Source organism: Felis catus, chromosome E2 (assembly GCF_018350175.1).
Source record: "Felis catus isolate Fca126 chromosome E2, F.catus_Fca126_mat1.0, whole genome shotgun sequence".
Classification (NCBI taxonomy): Eukaryota; Metazoa; Chordata; class Mammalia; order Carnivora; family Felidae; genus Felis; species Felis catus.
The window spans coordinates 23,419,043-23,439,949 of NC_058382.1; the positions used below are offsets into that span (position 1 = coordinate 23,419,043).

At 42.8% G+C, this 20,907-nt stretch overlaps 1 protein-coding gene across 1 annotated transcript in view; it reads left to right on the forward strand.

The window, feature by feature from the left end:
- Positions 1–1,488: 1,488 nt before the first annotated feature.
- LOC123382218 overlaps positions 1,489–20,907 on the forward strand; it is a gene marked incomplete at its 3' end in the record, with an annotated part of 40,191 nt that continues 20,772 nt past the window's right edge. Inside the window, 3 exon segments of the mRNA XM_045045853.1 lie at positions 1,489–1,881; positions 2,168–2,273; positions 4,115–4,263. Of these exon segments, the coding sequence (XP_044901788.1) occupies positions 1,489–1,881; positions 2,168–2,273; positions 4,115–4,263 (648 nt within the window).

Consider the following 20,907-nt stretch of genomic DNA (forward strand, 5'->3'; position numbering starts at 1 on the left):
AAAATCTGAGTCTTGACAGGACTAAGCGGCCACCCCCTCTACAATTGGCACCAGAGGAGGAAGAAGAAACTTACCCCTTGCCGCCCTATAGTTCTCACCTGGAGAATATGGGTCAGGATGCTTCAGACCAGGAGGCAAGCCTAAGTCAGGATACTCCCCTGAGCCCATCTCACACCCAGTCAGGAACCTCCTTCCATCCCTCTCCTGCTGCCCTACCCCTTCGGCCAGGGCCACCTCTGCAGGGTGATGTCTGACCCTTTATGACTTATGTACCCTTTTCCACTAGCGACCTTTATAATTGGAAGCTTCAAAACCCCCCGTTCTCAGAAAAACCACAAGCATTAATTTCTCTCCTTGAAACTATATTTGTGACCCATCAGCCAACTTGGGATGACTGCCAGCAGCTCTTGCAGGTTCTCTTCACTACTGAGGAATGGGATTAGACCTGTCGTGAGGCCTGGAAACTGGTGATGGGGCCAAACGGGTAACCAATGAGGATCCCGCCTTACTCGAGGAAGTCTTTCCTTCCTCGCACCCTGAAGATTGGGACCCAAACACTCCTCACAGTAGGCGATCATTGACCCTATTTCACCAGACTCTACTGGGAGGTCTCCGAGCAGCCGCCCACTGGCCCACAAACATGTCTAAGGTAACTGAAGTAGTTCAAGAAATTGAGGAGAGTCCCTCAGCTTTCTTAGAGAGGCTCATGGAGGCGTACCATACCTCTACCCCTGTAGACCCTGAGGCACCTGAAAATAGAAGGGCATTAAACCTGGCCTTTGTCTCACAGGCAGCCTCAGACATTTGAAAGAAATTACAAAAATTAGATGGGTTTGAAGGAAAAAATTTATCTGAACTAGTTGAAATTGCCCAAAAAGTCTTTAACAACAGAGACTCTCAGGAAGAAAGACAAACAGAAAAAGATGACTAAGGTGGTAGCAGACGTCCTGGATGCCTGTGAAGAAAAGGGACCCAAAGTGACTAGATTTTCAGTCTGGGCAAGAGAAAAAAGACAAACAAAAGATTAAAGCGCCACTAGGAAAAAACCAATGTGCATATTGCAAGCAAGAGGGACACTGGAAAAAAGATTGCCCCGACTTAGCCCAGCGCAAAACTTGGTCACACCAGGCATCTATCATGGAAGTCGATTCCGACTGATGGGGCCATGGCTTGGTGGCCCCTTCTGAGCCATTGGTTACTGTTAATATAGGGGGCCAGCCTAAGACTTTCTTGGTGGATACCGGGGCAAACTTTTCCGTTCTAAAATAGGATCCTGGACCCACCCGGTGAGGAGCAACCTTGGTACAGGGTCTCAGACTTGTAAATGGACCAATGAATGAAAAGTGGATTTGGGCTGCAAGATTGTTACACATTTTTTCTTAATCATGCCTGAATGCCCCTACCCTGGATTACTACGTAGGGACCTATTGCATAAACTAACTTCTTTGAGATTCACTGAAGGGGGTATGCATGTTAAAGTTGGCCAGGATGGCCCAACAAGTCATGGTGACTGTGCCACTTGGGGAAGAGGGCCTGCTCACTCCAGTGCCCAATGAAAGTGTCCATACAGTCGATCCTCTCCTTAAAAGCCTCCAGGTGCACTTTCCCCTGGTATGGGCTGAGACCAATCCACCTGGGCTGGAGATTCATCAAGCTCCGATAATAGTGGAACTTAAGGCGTCCGTGCTTCCAGTAAGACTGAAACAATATCCTATGTCCCGGGAGGCTAGGCGGGGCATCGCCTTTCACATCAAGCGTTTGCGCGACTCGGTCATTTTGATCCCATGCAAGTCTCCATGGAACACTCCACTTCTCCCTGTCCAGAAGCCTAACTCATCCAATTTCTCGCCAGTTCAGGACCTGAGAGCAGTAAACGTCAGGGTAATGGACATTCATCCCACTGTACCCAACCCTTATACTCTCCTTAGTTTGCTTCCCCCTTCTCAGGTGTATTATACAGTTCTAGACTTAAGAGATGCCTTCTTTGCCATCCCGCTGGCCCCACAAAGCCAGCCACTGTTTGCATTTGAATGGACCCATCCTGAAGAGGGAAAAGCCGGACAGCTCACCTGGACGCGACTCCCCCAGGGATTCAAAAATTCTACTACTTTTTTTTAATGAAGCCTTGCACCAGGATTTAGAACCATTTTGAATCTCCAAACCGCAGGTAACTCTGTTGCAGTATGTTGATGGTATCTTGCTGGCGGCCCCCTCTCATTCAGAATGTCTGAGAGCCACCAAAGGACTCTTAAATATCTTCTACAAAAACTGGGGTACCGAGTGTCAGCCAAAAAAGCGCAAATCTGTCGCACTATGGTCATCTATTTAATGTTACAATATTAAAAAAGGTAAGCGCTATCTCAGTGAACAAAGAATTCATGCTATACTTGATATTTCTCAGACTGAAACTCGCAAACAAGTCTGCGAGTTCCTTTGGGTGGCAGACTACTGCAGACTGTGGATACCTGGCTTTGCTGAACGTGGCAGCCCCCTTGTATGCCACTCTTAAGGGATCTCTGGAGTCCTTCACATGGGAAGAGACTCAAACTAAAGCCTGTCAAGCCTTATGAGATGCTCTCATGACCCCACCAGCCTTGGCCCTGCCAGATCCCACTAAGCCATTCCATTTGTTTGTAGCTGAAAAAGGGGGGATAGCCAAGGGAGTTCTGACTCAGAGCCTGGGACCTTGGCGCTAACCAGTGGCCTATTTATCCAAAAGGCTGGACCCAGTTGCTTCTGGGTGGCCCACATGCATTTGACAAATTGCTACCACCGCACTACTAGTCAAAGACGCAGATAAACTAACCCTGGGGCAGACATTGTCTGTTATGGGGCCGCATGAAGTGGAGGCTTTACTGCGGGTTCCCCCAGAATGGTGGCTGTCAAATGCTCGGATTACCCAGTATCAGGCATTGCTGCTCGACCAGCCCCGGATACGTTTTTGTGCCCCTGCAGCCTTAAACCTAGCTACTTTGCTGCCCAAAGGACTAGGTCCCCCTCTGCACTCTTGTCCAGAAACCTTAGTGATGGTCTCATCCCTCCCCTCCGATCTCATGGACATTCCCTTTTGGGACCCTGATATCAACACGTTTTCAGGCGGCAGTAGTTTTGTGTTTCAAGGGCAAAGGCATGCCGGCCCTGCAATTACAACAGACAGTGAAAGGGCGGGCCTACGCCAGCCGACTCCATCTTGTTCTGTGTCCTTCACCTTGACCACACCTCCTCCCCTTGACTCCATCTTGTTCTGTGTCCTTCACCTTGACCACACCTCCTCCCCTTGACTCCATCTTGTTCTGTGTCCTTCACCTTGACCACACCTCCTCCCCTCGAGTAAACCCTCCCTCACCTGCCGGACCCTTCCCCAGGACCCCTCCCCAGCCAATCGGCTGAGGCCATAGCCATTACCTCACCAACTGCCCCCAGGCCCCAATAAAACCTTTGTCCTTTTGAAACTCGCTCTCTTTCCCTAGTATCTCACCGCTGCATCGGTGCAGGTAGGGAATTGAGCTCGAGCTAGCTCGAATAAAGGCTCTTTGCTTTTGCATCGGACTCGGCTCCCTAGTGGTCTTTGGGGATCACGAATTCTGGGCATAACAACAGCAAGGTTTTATGGCAACAGACCCTTCCCCCAGGGAACATCAGCCCAGAGCGCAGAGTTCATCGTGCTAACTAAAGCCCTGAAACTTGGAAAAAACAAGTCAGTTAATATTTATACGGACAGCCTCTATGCCTTTGCAACTGCGCATGTGCACGGATCCATTTATCAAGAGTGCGGCCTCCTCACGGCAGAAGGCAAGGCCATCAAAAATAAAGCTGAAAATCTAGACCTTCTAGCAGCCATCTGGGAGCCTGCAAGACTCGTGATCATTCACTGCCTGGGACATCAAAAAGGTGACCTTAGAGGAAGTTGGAAACTGCCTTGCTGACATGGCAGCCCGAGAAGATGCCCTAACTAAAAGTACTTTGGCACTACCAATCTTGATAGACCCCTTGCTTCTGCTGGAGCCCAGTTACACTCCTGAAGATTTGGAGTGGGTTTCAAGAAAAGGGGGAAGTATGATACCAGGACAAAAGTGGTTTCAGGATCCTGAATGTAAGATATTCTTACCCGCAGCACTCTGGCGATGCATGGTGCATCAGCTCCACCAAGGGACTCATCTGGGAAAAACAAAGATGGCGGAATTGGTGCAGAAAAAGTTCAGGGCACAAGGGCTAGGAAAAGAGATAGAGGAGATAGTTGAAAGACGTGTAAGCTGTGCCCAAGTAAGTCAGGGTGAAAATAAGAAGGTTTTGGAAGCTAAAAGAGATAGAGGAACTGAGCCAGGCAGGTTTTGGGAAGTAGATTTTAGTAAAATTAAACCAGGGAAATACGGATACAAATACCTGCTCGTTTTTGTAGACACCTCCAGGTGGGTTGAAGCGTTCCCCACTAAATCAGAAATGGCTCAGGTGACAGTTAAGAAATTATTAAATGAAATAATTCCTAGATTTGGGCTGCCTCTGAGCATAGGAAGGGACAATGGCCCGGACTTCACAGCACAGGTATCACAGGGTCTAGCCCAGGCATTGGGAATAGATTGGAAATTACATTGCACATATAGACCCCAGAGCTCCGGTCAAGTAGAAAGGATGAATCAGACCCTAAAAGAGACCTTAACCAAATTGTCCCTTGAGATGGGCGAAAATTGGGTTGATGTTCTGCCTTTTACCCTTTTGCCAGTGCATTGTACTCCATTTGTCAAGGGATTTTCCCCTTATGAAATTTTATTTGGCAGACTCCACCTATCCTAGCGAGGCTAGAAGATGATGTAAAGGAACAGCTGGAACAGGACCACTAATACCACTGCGCCAAGTGGGGTTGTGAAACGCTAGCCCCTTGGCTAGCAGGACAGGGACTTGACCCTCTAATTACTCTCCTTAGAACCCTGAAACCCCAATGTGAGACCCCAAGAACCTGTAACCCAACAAAAGTATGTTTAAAAAAGGTTTCTAGTTCCAGTACTTTCTCCTCCTTTTGGGACACCGGACACACTTGCGGTCTCTGGATGTACACTTCAGGAATTGATAAGGTCACTTCCTTTACTATACAGAGGATTAAGAGAAAAACTCCACCCAATCCAATAGGGCCAAACAAGACATGATTTTATCCCCCCCCCCCCGCTCCTTCTGACTGTCCCTTCCCCACCTACCCTGCAATCAGGTGCCCCCACAAAGTCAGAATTACCGACTACAAGTCACCTCCAAAACCCATTCTCCCCTGAGACGCGTTGGTTAGATGTGGTAAATTCTATGTATGCCTCGCTGAATTCATTTCGCACCGAGATTGTACAAGATTGTTGGCTGTGTTTAAACCCTAAACCCCCATATTATGTGGGAGTGGCTACAAATGCTAGCATTGGACAAGACATAGAAAAGCATGTCATAAAATTGCAAAATCCGAGCATGTCATTGTGCCCTTGGGGTTTGCAACCAGTTTTAACCCTAGAAGACCTCCAAGGGCAGGGTTGGTGCATAGTGTCCCAAGAATATAATTGGCAGACCTCCCCTTACAAAAACTCTTGTGCAGAGTGTACGTTCCAAGTAGTTCAGATACCGATAGCACCCAAGATATAGCATGCCAAGCCCCTACTGGAGCCTGGTTTGCTTGTTCATCAGGAATTACCCCCTGCATTGCAGCTGCATACTTTGGAGTTAGCACCCGAGAGATTTGTATCCTAATTCATATTCTCCTGCAAATATACCTACATAGCAGAGAGGCAGGGAGAGAACATTTACTTCTACTAGAAGGACAATCCAGGAAAAAAAAAGGGCAGCCCCAATCCTTATTCCACTTCTGATGGGACTAGGAATTGCGGGATCCACAGCTGTTAGAACTGCTGGACTCATCGTAGGAGACCAAAATTTCAAAACCTTGAGCAAGCAAGTAGACCTAAACGTAGGCTACTTAGAAACTTCAATCTCTCAGCTAGAACAACAGGTGAATTCTTTAGCTGAGGTTGTGTTGCAAAACAGAAGAGGACTTGATTTACTCTTCATGAAGGAGGGAGGCCTTTGTGTGGCCCTCAGGGAAACATGCTGTTTTTATGGCAGTGATTCTGGAGTAATCTGAGACACTCTCAGCCTGGTCAGAGATAACCTTAGAGCTAGAGAACAGGCCAGACAGGCCAACAATAATTGGTACCAAAGCTTGTTCTCTTGGTCCCCCTGGCTCACATCATTGCTCGCTGCCATAGCTGGGCCACTGCTATTGTTACTTCTTGGGTTAATTATCAGCCTGTGCATTATCAATTGGGTAGTACAGTATGTCAAGAGACGAGTTGGTGAAGTAAAAATTATGATGATTAGATCCAATTATGTCCCCTTAGTCCCTAATAATGAATCAAGGGATTGATTCATTAACAAGACAAAGGGAATGTAAGGTTAAATTGTAGTTTAGGGTTAAACTGTAGCTTAACCGCTTTGTTCTGCTTCTGTAAGTAATGCTTCATTGCTCAAGGGATTAAGAGATAGGGGAAGAAGTGGCGCCAGATGCAGGGTCAAGAAGGTCAACCAGTTGCGGCTTAATGACAGAATGTCTAGAATAAACACCCACATCCTGGAACTTGTTCCTTTATGTTGTTCCCACGTGCTAAGACAATGTGTTTGGGGCTATAAAATCTCTATATGCTGGCTGTTCGGGGCCGCACTCTGATCAAGAGTGTCGGTCCTGATCGGTCGGCCTTGCTTCTCATTGCAATAAACTTTGGTGTGACTGTCACTGGTGCCCGTAGCATTGTTTCAGGAGTCGTGTGGATGCAACACTCCCACTCTCTCCAGCCCTACTAGTTTCTCCTGAGGAATCCACTGATAGTCTTATGGTATTCCCTTATATCTGGTGGGTCACTTTTATCTTGCTGTTTTAAAAATTCTTTGACTTCTGTCAATTTTATGCAGTGTCTCAGTGTAGACCTCTTTATGCTCATCCCTATTTGGGATCTTTAGACTTCTTGAATCTGGATATATTTCCTTCCACAGATTTGGGAAGTTTTCAGTCATTCTTTCTTTAAAAAGCTTTCTGCTGCTTTTTAGCTCTTCTTTTTCTGGAAATCTCATAATGTTGTGTTGGTTCATCCAAGAGTATCTCATCTTAGCCCCTTTTCACTCTTTTTCCTTCTTTGTTCTCCTCTGGAAAATTTCAACTATCTTTGTTGATTCTTTCTTCTGCTTGATCAAGTTTGCTTTGAAGCTCTTTATTGCATTTTAAAAATTTCATTTATTAGATTCTTCAGCTCTAGAATTTCTCTTTGGTTCCTTTTTTTAATGATTTCTATCTCTTGTTGAACTTTTCATTATTTTCATGTATAATTTTCCTGATCTCATTTACTTACCTATCTGTATTTTCTCAGTTTATGGGATTCTTTTTCTTCTTTTTTTCCAAGACTTAATTTTTTATAATAGTTTTAATTTTACAACAAAATTGAGAAGAATGTAGACAGATTTCCCATATAACCCTTGCCCCCATATATATGCATAGCACCCCCCATTAAAAACCACTCGTGGGGTGCCTGGGTGGCTCACTTGGTTAAACATCCAACTCTTGATTTTAGCCCAGGTCATAATATCATGGTTTGTGGGATCAACCCCACCTTGGGCTCTGCATTGACAGCACAGAGCCTGCTTGAGATTTGGATTCTCTCTCTCCCTCTTTCTGCTCCTCACCTCTCTCTCTGTTTCTCTCTCGCTATAAATAAATAAATAAACTTAAAATTTTTGAATAAAACAAAAATCGCTCATCAGAATGGTCCATTTGGTACCAAGGATGAACTTATGTTGACACACTGTAACCACTCAGTGTCCATAGTTTACCTTAAGTTTCATGTTTAGTGTTTACATTCATTCAAAGGGTTTGGATAAATATATAATGGCATACAAACATCATTATAATATACAGAGTATTTTCACTTCCCTAAAATTCCTCTGTTTTCTATTTACCTTCTTCCCTTCCCCACTTCTTTTTTTTAATGTTTATTTATTTTTGAAGGAGAGAGAGACAGAATGTGAGTTGGGGAGGGGCAGAGAGAGAGGGAGACACAGAATCCAAAGCAGGCTCCAGGCTCTGAGCTGTCAGCACAGAGCCAACGCAGGGCTCAAACTCACAACTGTGAGATCATGACCTGAGCCCAACTCGGACACTCAACCGACTGAGCCACCCAGGCGCCCCTTCCCTTCCCCACTTCTAGCCCCTGGCAGCCACTGATTTTCTTATTGTCTCCATAGTTTGTCCTTTCCCAGGATGTTATATAGTTGTAATTATACACTATATAGCCTTCTCAGTTTGGCTTTTTTCACTTAGTAATATGCATTTAAATGTCTTCCATGTTTTTCTGTGGCTTAATAGCTCACTTCTTTTTGGTGCTGAATAATATTTCATTGTCTGGATATATAGACATTTATATATCCATTCACCTATCAGAAGATGTCTTGGTTGTTTCTAAGTCTTGACAATTATAAATAAATTTGCTATAAACATGGTGTGTAGGCTTTCGTGTAGATATAAGATTTCAACTTATTTGGGCAAATACCAAGGACCACAAGGACTGGATCATATGATAATAGAGCAGGGGAGGGGCAGAGAGAGAGAGGGAGACACAGAATATGAAGCAGTTTCCAGGCTCTGAGCTGTCAGCACAGAGCCTGACGCGGGGTTCGAACTCAAACCGCGAGATTATGACCTGAGCCGAAGTCGGACGCTTAACCGACTGAGCCACCCAGGCGCCCCAAGAGTTGTTTGTTATTTTAGATAACAGACCTTTATCAGATGTATCTTTTGCAAATATATTCTCCCGGCTTGCTTGTCTTATCATTCTCTGGAGCCGAGCTATTTAAAAACAATTATTTTAAATTTTGTGTCAGATTATTTGTAAGACTCCATTCCTTTGGGATCAACTGCAGGAAATTTATTTTTTCCTTATTGGTGTCATATTTCTCTGATTTTTCATGTTCAGGTAGTCTTGCATTGATGTCTCCACAGTTGAAGAAGGAGTCACCTCTTAGATTTAACAGATTGGCTTTAGTGGGAAAGACCTTTACCAATGGGCAGGCACAATGTAGCAGCTGAGTGGGGTACATGGCAGTGTTAGGTCTTACACTGGTTCTGGAGGCCCATGGGCCACCATTTTCAGGGTTGTGTAATAGTGCCGGCTCCTGTGGCACATGGGGCACTGGGTCAAGAGCACATACTTTCCTTCTCTGAAAGTATCACCCATGAAACAAACCCCAGCTCCTCCTCTTTCATCTGGTGACCCCTGAGAGTCTCTGTTGATTCTGCCATTTATAGGAGATACTTCAGGAAATGAAGAATCTTTGGGGGAAACAATGGAATTGTTTGGCATGTTGACTGTGACAATAATTTCCAATATGCCTTCATCTGTCAAAATCATTGAATTATACAGTTCAAATGAATGCATTATATTATTTGTAAATCATACTTTAAAGAGTTAATTGAAAAATAAGGAAATACCACTCCTCACCTAAAAATATATAAATATTTTTTATTTGGAACTCAGCACTGATCTACAGCAAACTCGTTTCATAGAACTAAGCCAGAAAGTTCTTAATTATGCTGCATGACTTATAGCAGTTAGGAAGCCCTGTAAAGGAGAAGATAGGATTTTCTCTATTCTCTAATTGAGTGGGAGAGATGGAAGCAGAAAAAGTAGTTCTTTGTTCACCCATCAGACACTTGCCAAGACCCTCTTCTGGGCCAGAATGGCACTGGGCTTGTGGGAGCCTAAAAGGGACTAAGGCAAGGATATGCTTTTTAGGGCTTCCCTGTCCAGTGAGGGAGCAGAGTTGGCAACAAGTCCTGGGGAGGGTGTACTGACACTCCCTGGATGGAGAAACCACAGGCTAATGTTAGAAAGCTTCATGGAGGAGAGAGAAGACAAGTTGAGGTTTGAGCTATTATTCAAAAGACAGAGTGGAGGCAAAAGAACTCCTTGTGGATAAGTCAGTGAAGGGCACTAAGATAGAAAAAGGATAGTACCAGGAATATTAATGAAATGTGGTGTGTGGTGGGGGGGATAAAGAGAGGAAGAGAGAGAGAGAAAGAGAGAGAGAGAGAAAGGAGAGAGTGTAGTGGGTAACGAGAATAATGCTATCTGAGAATAAGATAAACATTCCATAAGGGGAGCCCTATTTGGCCTCTAAGTTATATGAACCCATCAACCAGAAAATAACTGATGTTTTCAGGAAGATATGTCACTAATTACCATAAAATCCCACATTGGTGACACATTTAGCATCTGTGCTAAGTGCTGGGTAAACTACAGAGGAATTAATCCTCACAAAAGCTCTACCAGGCACGTGTCATTATCTCATTCTATGACTAAATAACTTGGGGCTCCAGAGTAGGATCCCATAGCCTGAGACCCCATATCTAGGAAGTGGCCAAACCAGGTGTTTGATGCTGGGCTTCTGATCCTCAGCTACTTCTCATCCTCATCCCGGACCTTAGATTTTAGCTCCATTCCACAGTTATAGGGACCCAGGGCAGCTCTCAGCCCATGCCCTCCAAGAAACTTCCTCCTGATCTGTCAGAATCTTTAATAGTTCCCAACAATTAGTGTGCATAAAAATCATCTGGGAGCTCATTAAGTGACAATCCCTAGGGCATTTCCTTAGCAACTCTGACTTGGAGAGTTACACTCAGAGCCTGAGAACCAGCATTTTAGTAAGAATTGGGTGATTCTGCTGAGCTGGACCAGCCTTTGGAGAGCACCAGCCTAGAGTTACTGCTGCATCTGGTGCTAGTGTGGCCTTTATCCAGAGGTTGTCTGAAGAGATATCTGGCTGCAGTTTACATATTACACCCCAGGGTCACAATTTAGGAGGCAGAGATAGCAGAGTCCAGGCCACTGCAGTCATCCAGTTGAGGCAGGATGAGCCACCAGTCAGAGCAATGGAAGTGGTTGGATTGGATAGAAATTGTGCATGTGATATTGGTGTGCTTCTAATGGAATAGAGCAGCATGGAAGCAAAGGCCAACACTGAGATTTAGCCTGGTCATTGTATTGGGAGATTGTGGCACTTAGTGAGATGGAATGCTCCTGGATGAAGTCATTTAGGTATGAGGCAGAATAAAGTGCTGGGTTTGGGACATGTTGAGAGTGTGGGGAGGACAGGAAGGAGCCTAAGTTTAGTGAAGATGGGTGGGAGGTGGGAAACAGTTGAGAAGCTGGGTGACCATTTGTGGGTGAAGACTGGACTGAGAAGAAGTGGCAAATAGCCCAAGGAGAGGAGGGAGCCATATGATGAGATGCAGTGATAGTTGGTGGAGATTTAAAGTCATTGTTGAATAGGGAAAATAACATAGACTTGGGTGATGTCTTGGCTTTTCACCAACTCTGACCTTGAGCAGATTATTTGGGGACTCTGAGCTCAGGATTAATTTTCAACTACAAAAATGAGCTAAGCCTGCACTGTGGTTCCAGCAGGGCTATTGTGAGAATCCAATGTCAAAAAGTATGTAAAAGTTCTGAGAGTGTGTTGCCATGAGAGGACTTGCTCTATATGCACTCCACAGGACCTTTGCTATTAACACCATGGTTACCTCTGGCTGCAGAACCCTGAAATCCTCTGGAAGTGCAAATGGCTTAATCTCTTGGGAGGCAATGGGAGCAGTGCAATATGCTTGGGCTTCAAATCCAATGTGCTGTCTTCAAAGTCTAACTGTGTCTGAGTGAACTTGGGCCACTTTTTGTTTTACCTTTTCAGAGCTCTGGGTCTTCATCCACAGAATGGGAAAATCCATACCAACCTGATCTTAGTGTGAGATCTCTTGAGTGTAGGAAGCAGAAAGTCACTTGGGCTCAATCAAGTAAAGAAAAATTTATTAAAAGGAACAGATATATTTCATAGAATCCACCAGATGGGAAGCACTTTGAGAGCAAGTACTACTGTATACCTGGCCTTGGAATGGAACCTGATACCTGGTACATCTGATTAATATTGATTAAATAAACACACCTAAGGGAAGATTGGTTCTCATGAGGGTTGGGAGATGACAGCCAGGAATTGGCCAAGAGTCCTGGTATTCAACAGCTTCACTACTCTCTCAATCTCTCTCTCTATTTCCCCCTCCTTACCCTCCTCCCCCTCTCTCTTCTCTCTTCTCTCCTGACCTCTGCACATCTGTTTCATGCTCCTCTCTATGGAAGAAGGCTTCCTAGAGATCCCATTTGTGAGTCTTGGCTTAGATCCGCATGGCACTGTCTTGCATCTCACTGGCCTATGTCTCTATTGGGGAAAGTCATCAAGAAGACATGACTCCCTGTTGTCCCATGAACTGGACCCAGATGACCAGCGTCCTTTCATCCCCTCTCCTGTCCTTGAAGTATGGGTTCCACTTGCCTTTCCCACTCCCAGAGGCTGCTCCAAGGACATAGCCTTGAGATAGTGATATGGTGTTGAGTTTATGATACATAAACTTTTAAGATGTGGTGGGCAGGTGTAAGAGTCCCTTCATCTTGGCTGCCACCCAAGATAAGCCTGTATTGTAAGCAGAAATAGTTAGGGGTTCCCAGAAAAAGAAAGATGAGACTTGGATTCTCACAAGAGAAGTCATGTTAGGCCCCCAGCTATTTTCCATGATCTATGTCCTACCAGCTCTACTTGCTTGAGCATACTTCTTATAGAACTTTCTAGGAGATGTCAGAGTTACAAAGAAATGTAAAAACCTCAGGAGTTAAGAATTTTAAGGGAACAAAAATAATGTAAAGACTAACAGTCTCTACCAGGCCAGGAAATAGCTTACCATATCAGAGAGAGTAAATCAGTGGTAAAACTCCCAGTGCTGGTTCAAAAGTAAGAAAGACCCTGCATTCCTTACCTGAGATAATGAGCCTAAGACCCATCCAGTTTATACCAGCTCTCAGAGCATGCCCAAAGTCCCTTTCTCTTGTCAGATAGTTACCTCTGCTTCATTATAATGTTAAAGTCCAGAAGAAACATAAGCATCATTAACATAATATAGGATGCATGGAGAGACATGTTTTCTAAGTGTATGTGTGCAACCTTATTCCCATTTTCACATGCGATGACACAGCTGCCCTTTCTGAATATTCATCCTAAATCATAAATAAAAGGAACCCTCTTACCCCTGCTCAGGGAGTCATGGCCTTTGGAAGTTATCCCTTGTGATCTCTTTATTTGCTGCAAATAAAGTTTCCCTTGTGTGACAACCCCACCTGGGGTAGTCTCTATTTGTAATTCATCAAGAAGACTCCTGTTAGTTCAGTTACAGTACCTTAAGTTCTCTTTGTTTATTAAAACTCCCACCTAGAAACCTGGAGTGGCCTGCTTCTTTTTTCAGTCTCTCCCTGCCTTATTTATTGGGGGGCGAGGGGGGGTGGTCAGTTTTAGATTGTATTTGACAAGCCTCTGAGAAGGTCGTAGTGATAAATAAGCCCACCAACCCAATTGAAGGAGGGACGTAGAGTCTGGGAGCACAGTGAAGTGAGGCTTTAATCAACGTTCTACAAGAGCAGGTGTCTGAAGGACAGGCACACTTGGAGCTGTTACAGCAGACCCATTTATTTCCTAGCATGCAAGTCCCTCCCCTGGTTCCTCATTGGCTTAATACTACAGAGGTTACAGCCTTACCCAGACATCACCCATGTAAGACAAAAAGTCTGATTGGAACAAATGTACATTCCCTGAGGTGACACAGAGTCTTTCAGTCCCTCCTCCCTTTGTTCTTTGGCTCCTGCTCCTTGCAAAGCCTGCAAGAAAGGGAGAGGGGAAGAAGAATCAGGAAGTGAAGTGTCTAAAGGTTGGGAATCCATTGAGAGGATAGGGGTTCATACATACTTCTAATAGGTTGCAAACCTACCCTTAACTAGACAACACAGCTTTTATTTGGTATTTCTGAAAATGAATCATCTCCCTTACTTCTCACAGCTGGGAACCAACAAATAGGAACCCAGCCAGGAGAGTGAAGAAATGAGCCTTGGGAATGAGGCATCTTAGGGGGAAATCTCAAGTTGGCTATTGACCTCTTTGTGGGGAGGAGTGGCCTGTATGTTAGATACTTGTGGACCACCATGTGAATATGGGAATGCTCCCCAGATGCCGGCTGGTCTACCATGCTTGCTAGAGGAAATGTGCACAGGACACCGTGGCAGGGAAGGGGAAGCAGGGAAGGGAGGTACTGGTTTCTGCCATGGGCTGGCCTCTGCTGTGGGCAGTTCAGCTGGCCACCAGAAACAGACTACACACTGACACTCAGGTCAGAAAGTTAGAAGATGAGCTAGGATTAGAGAAGGACATGCAGGCACCCACTGGTCTTCCAGCTTTGGGTGACAGACAACATGAGAGAGCAGGGTAATAAGTGGCAAATCTCAGTGTGCTGTTTTGCAAAGATGCCTTTGGATTAAGATCTGGGCACTATAACACATCCTGATTGGGACACCAAAAGGTGGAATCTCTGAGAAGATGATGAAAGTAAAGAGGAGGATGTTATGGTAATTGATGAGGAAATAGAGGAAATGCCCCCTGTCTTCTGACCCCTAATACAAAGGAAAATTTTAAATAGCAATTACTCAAAACTCCTAGGACAGAATTTGCACTCTTTCTCTGTCCCTTGAACTTGTATGTCCTATCATGTCTTTGAAATGTAAACATACCAGAATATAGCCAAAACATTGTCCAAGGAAACTAAAGAAAAAAGAGGAGGGGGGTAAGGGGGGCTTTTTAAACACAATCTGCAATAGAAGTTTCCTTGTCAATTGCATTATAATGAACTCTCATCAGATTTTTTACCAAGGCCATTTTTTAAGTCTTCTGTCATTTGCAGAGTTATTTTTTACTCTGATGCTTTGGCAAAAAGTGTTTCTGCAAAAGTACTTTATCTATCTTCGAGGACATTCATGGGAAAGACTTTGACAAGTACAGGTTTCTAATAACTAAGTTCAATTTGCCTTCGTGTGAGAGGGACAATGATGAACCTTTCAAGTGTTCCCACAAGGCTACCTGCATAGCCCCACAATATGTCTTTGGATGGTAGCTGGGGATCTGCTCCTGTTCTCCTTTCCCCATACTAGTAAAATGGATCCATTACGTGGATGATATATTGTTAACATAAAAATTTGCCTCTGCAGCAAGATACCCAGTAAGCTTTGCTGGAGCATCTGTGAGGTAGAGGGTGAACAGTGAACCCACAGGCAAATTCAAAGTCCAGCCATGCTGTAAGGTTTTTGGGAGTTGTCTGATTGGGGAAGGCCCATGTTGTCCCATTAGCTGTGATTGATAAGGTGTAAGTTTATCCAACCCCTAAGAATGTGAAAGAAATGCAAACCTTTGTAGAGAATATGGGATTTTGGAGGACTTTTATTCCACATCTGGCACAATGCTTCCATCCCTTTTGCTGCTTGCTAAAGAAGAGGCATGTGTGAGACTGGCGTTCAGAGCAGCAAACTACCTTTGAGAAGGTAAAATTAGTGAAGCAGATGAAGCTTTGGGCATCTTCCAAGCTGGGTTTCCATTTGAATTAGTTGTGTCTGTGACTCTAGAACGTATGGGTTGGGCACTGTGGCAGAAGCAACAGAAGGATAGAGTGCCTATAAGATTTTGATCCCACCTCTGGAAGGGGGCAGAAACCCAATATACCTCCATAGAGCAACAGCTCCTAGGAGTGTACACAGTGCTTCTCTAGGGATAGCATCTCACATAGCAGCCAGTGCAGCAGTCAAGGGACTGAGCTCAGAGTGGTCTGGCTGGTGATTACTCATGAGCCCTGGCCATTAACCCCTTTATGCTGACAGGCTGTTCTAAAGGGATTAACCCTGTGACTCAGACAATAGGAAGCCAAGGGGCGGATGACTATAAATTAGTCCTTATGGAGTCAAGATTTGTAGAAAGACGTTTGGATCTGCCTGCAACAGCCTGAGGCAGATCTCACTGTTTTTCATGTCCCAAGTCATAAGACACTGAGACCCCTGGCAATCAGAAAACTGACACCTTAGCTTGTGTATATGAGCCTTAGCTACTGACCCTTCAATAGATACAGCAGGTTGTATGCATAGAAAGAGTGGTTACTGCAGTGCACAAAGAGAATGGCATATTGCCAAAGATGTCAAATTTCCCTTTAAAGTACAATGACTTGGTTAATGCAGTAACAGCATGTCTTCTTGTGTGTTTTAAGCAATACCCAAAGCAACTGACAAAAGAATCTGGGGCAAAAAGAACCTGGGACAAAAGAATCTGGAGTTCCCAACAGATAAGGGACTGACAAATTGATAATATTTGTCCCTTCCTCTGAGTGAAGGTTCTAAATATGCCTTTGTTTGTCTGGACACTGCACCTGGCTTAACCCAAGCGTTCCCCTGCCTCTGTAAACCACATTGTCACCATTAGGAGACTGGAGAAACTGAGTACCATATACAGATGCTCTGTTGAGCAGATAGTGATTAAGGGTCACGTTTTTCAAAAGTCATGACATGCAAGACTAGGCAGAAGGACATGATATTAAATGGCTGTTCCATCTCCCTTATAACTCATAAGCAGAAGCATTGGTAGGAAAAAAAAAGGAATATTAAAGCAGCAAATTAAATTGTTAACAGGTAAAGAACCACCTTGGCTGCAAGAACTAAATTATTTTCCCAGTCTTTAATACATTGGAATGACCAGTATTGGACTGACCAGTAAGGTCTGTTACCCCATAAACCAGACTGAGGACCCTCACTGAAGCACCAATAACAGAAAGGTATAGTCACGGGAAACAGCCATCATCCCTGCACTCACCAGGGATCAACATGCTACACTGTTGAGAACACCAAGCTCCATCACACCTGGGAAAGGAGTTATCTACTGGAATTTACAATGGGACATCCTACTGAAGTGGGTGAATTACTTAACACTCCTAGGTGAAGGAGAACTAGTCAATCTCTACTGGGATCCCCTTATCCTGCTGCAGGCTGGACCTGTTGAAATGCACTATACCTAGAATGGAACATATGCCTTTAAGAGAGGGGAGAAGGTAGGCATCCTGATATGGTACATCCTGCCCCCAGTCCTATCTTCGCACACCTTGACAGCGTTGCCTTCCTCTCAAACACGCATGGTAGGTACAACCAGGTCAAGTTCCAAAAGCTTCCAGCCTCTCTCTCCTCAAGGCCAGGTCGACACTATTTTTCACTAGCATGATCATGTGGGTGTGATCTTTGTTCACTCTTGACCTGGAGGGCATTATAGAGCACACAGAAGACCTTACTAAATTCATCCAGCAAGCCTCAAATGATAGCCAACAAAGCCTGCTCTTACTGAATACAGAAATGTCTCTGATGAGAAAAGCTGTCTTCCAAAATATGACAATGGCCTTAGACATTATTACTCCTTGCAAGAAGATACCTGTGCCAACACCCAAACAGAATGTGTGTGTTCATGTCTGATTAGCCTACTAGTGTACTATCTTTATCAAATCATATGAGGACACAAGTAAATGTCCTGAGTGATCCAACACCCAATTTAGGGGACCTGTTAAATCAATGGTTTGGATCATGGAGCTATTAGTGGAAAAATTTGTCACTGATTTTGGGAATCATTCTCTTAATTTATGTTTTCTCTTTCATGTGCCTGTATTGTTGCTGTGACATCTACCTCCAATGCAACCGGATAGCTGCCAAAGGAGCCACCTCTATGCCAGTGAGAACACTTGCTGACTGCTCAGGGACCACTGTATAAGAAAAGGGCACCTGAAATTATAAGATCTGGTGACTGAACCTAGTTAAGACCTCTATATAAATTTTTAAGATGTGGCAGGAAGGTGTGGGGATCTATTCATCTTGCTGCCACACAAGATACACTTCATATGTAAGTTCCCTTTTTAACTTTTTAAGACTGCCACCCACAACCTGGAGTGTCCTCCCTCTTTCTACAGTCTCTCCCTGCCTTCTGTGAAGACTACACCCAGGAAGCTCCCCAGGAGGTTATAAACCAATGATTTTGATTTCTGTGTCCAGTTTCAGATCCCTCAGAGAGAAAATCTAAATGGTTTAGCCTGAATCATGTAGTATTTAGTCTTCTCAGACTGATTTCTTTCACTAAGTCATAAGCACTTAAGTTTCCTCCATGTCTTTTCATGACTTGATAACTCATTCATCGATTCACCTATGGGAGGACATGTTGATTGCTTCCAAGTTTTGTAATTATGAATAAAGCTGCTATGAACAGTTATGTGTGGGTTTTGTATGGACATAAGTTTTTAGCACCTTTGGGTAAATACCAAGGAATGAAATTGCTGCATCATATGGTAAGAGTATGTTTAGTTTTGTGAGAAACCACCAAATAATCTTTCAAAGTGGCTGTACAATTTTTCATTCCCATCAACAAAGGTCCTGTTGCTCCACATTCTTGCCAGAATTTGGTGTCAGTGTTCTGGATTTTGGCCATTCTAATAGCTGTGTAGTGGTATCTCATAATTGTGTTGATTTGCATTTTCCTAGTGACATATGATGCTATGCATCTTTTCATATGCTTATTTGCCATCTGTATATATTCTTTGGTGAGGTGTCTATTAAGTTCTTTGGCCCATTTCTAAATTGGGCTGTTTGTTTCCTTATTATTGAGTTTTAAGAATTCTCTGCCTATTTTGGAAGTCAGTCCTTTATCAGATATGTCTTTTGCAAATATTTTCTCCCAGTCTGTAGCTCGTCTTCTAATTCTGTTCATACTGTATTTTGCATAACAGAAGTTTTAATTTCAATGAAGTCTTGCTTATCAGTTATTTCTTTTATAGATTATGACTTTGGTGTTGTATCTAAAAAGGCATCACAATACCCAAGGTCATCTAGATTTTCTCTTGTTATCTTCTAGGAGTTTTATAGTTTTGCACTTTACATTTAGATCTATGCTGCATTTTGAGTCAATTTTTGCAAAAGAGTGTAAGATTCACTCTTTTGCCTAGATTCACTTTTTGTCCCCCTGTGGGTGTCTGGTTGTTCTGGACATATTTATTTCTGGGCTCTCTTCTTTCTCTCTCTCTCTCTCTCTCTCTCTCTCTCCGTGTGTGTGTGTGTGTGTGTGTGTGTGTGTACCACACTATCTTGATTACTGTAGTTGTATAAATAAGTCTTGAAATCTGGTAGTGTCAGTGCTCCAACTGTCCCCCTCAATATTAGTTAGCTACTTGAGTCTTTTGCCTATCCATATAAACTTTAGAATTAGTTTGTCAATATCCATAAAGTGTTTTATTGGGATTTTGATTAGGATTGTATTGAATATATAGACCAAGTTGGGAAGAACTAATATCTTGACAATATTGAGTCTTCCTATTTAGGAATATGAAACATCTCTAGTAATTTAATTCTTCTTTGATTTCTGTCATCAGAGTTTTGTAGTTTTCCTAATATAGATGTTGTACATATTTTGTTATATTTATACATAAGTATTTCATTTTTGGGGTACACATATAAATAAATGGTAGGTTTTTAATTTGAATTAACGCTTGTTCATTGTTATATGGGAAAGCAGTTGACTTTTGTATATAAGCCTTGTAGCTGGCTACCTTACTGTAGTTGCTTATTAGTTCCAGGAGTTTTGTTGTGAATTCTTTCAGATTTTCTACGTAGATGATCATCTGTGAACAAAGGAAGCTTTATCGCTTCCTCTCTAAACTTATTTTCTTTGCATGCCTATTGCATTAGCAAGGACTAGTGGTGAGAGGGGATATTCTTTCTGTGTACCTCATCTTAGGGGGAAAGCTTTTATTTTTCTCACCATTAAGCATGATGTCAGCTGTAGGATTTCATAAATAATCTTTATTAAATTGAGAAATCCCTCCTCTATTCCTAGTTTACTGAGAGTTTTTATCATGAATGGGTGTTGAATTTGTCAGATACTTTTTTCTGCTTCTATTAATATGATTATAAGGTTTTGTTGTTGTTTGTTTTTGTCTATTGATGCAATTGATTATATTAAGTAATTTTCAAATGTTGCACCTGTCTTACACATGTGGGATAAATCTCACTTTGTCATGGTACATAATTCTTTTTATGCTTTTTAGATTTGATTTGTTAATATGTTGCTGAGGATTTTTGCATCTATGTTCATAAGATATATTGCTCTATAGTTTTCCTTTTCTGGTTTTGGAATTATGCTAATGCTGACTTCATAAAATGAGATAGAAAGTATTCCCTCTGCTTATTTCTTCTGGAAGAGATTGTAGAAAACTGGTATGATTTCTTCCTTAAATCTTTTGTAGAAATCACCAGTTAATCTATCTGGGCCTAATGCTTTCTGTTTTAGAAGGTTCATTTTTAGAAGGTTTGTTTTTTCTAATCGATGCAGGCCTATTTAAATTATTTCTTTTTATGCAAGTTTCAGCAAATTGTACATTTCAGAAAATTGGTCCATTTTATCTAAATTACCAAATCTGTGGGCAGAGCATTGTTCATGGTATTATTTTATTGTCCTTTTAATGTCCATGGTATCTATAGTGATGTTTTCTTTTATTTCTAATATTAGTAATTTCTATCTACTGGGTTTGTTTGTTTTTGCTTTTTTTTTTTAAAGTGAGTCTGGTGGGGGGTTGTAAATTTTATCTTTTCAATGCACTTGTTTTTTTATTTGGTTGATTTTCTTTTTTTATTTCCTTTTTCAATTTTGTTGATTTCTGCCCTAATTTTTATCCTTTATTTTCTCTTGCTTATTTTGGATTTAGTATGCTCTTATTCTAGTTTCCTAAGGTAGAAGCCTATATTATTGATTTTATATCTTTTGTTTTTTTTCTAGTATATGCATTCAATGCTATAAATTTCTCTCTAGGTATCACTTTTGCTGCATCCCACAAATTTTGTTATGTTTTCAGATTCTTTTAGTCCCAATATTTAAAAATCTATCTTGAGATTTCTTCTTTGGTCCACGTGTTATTTA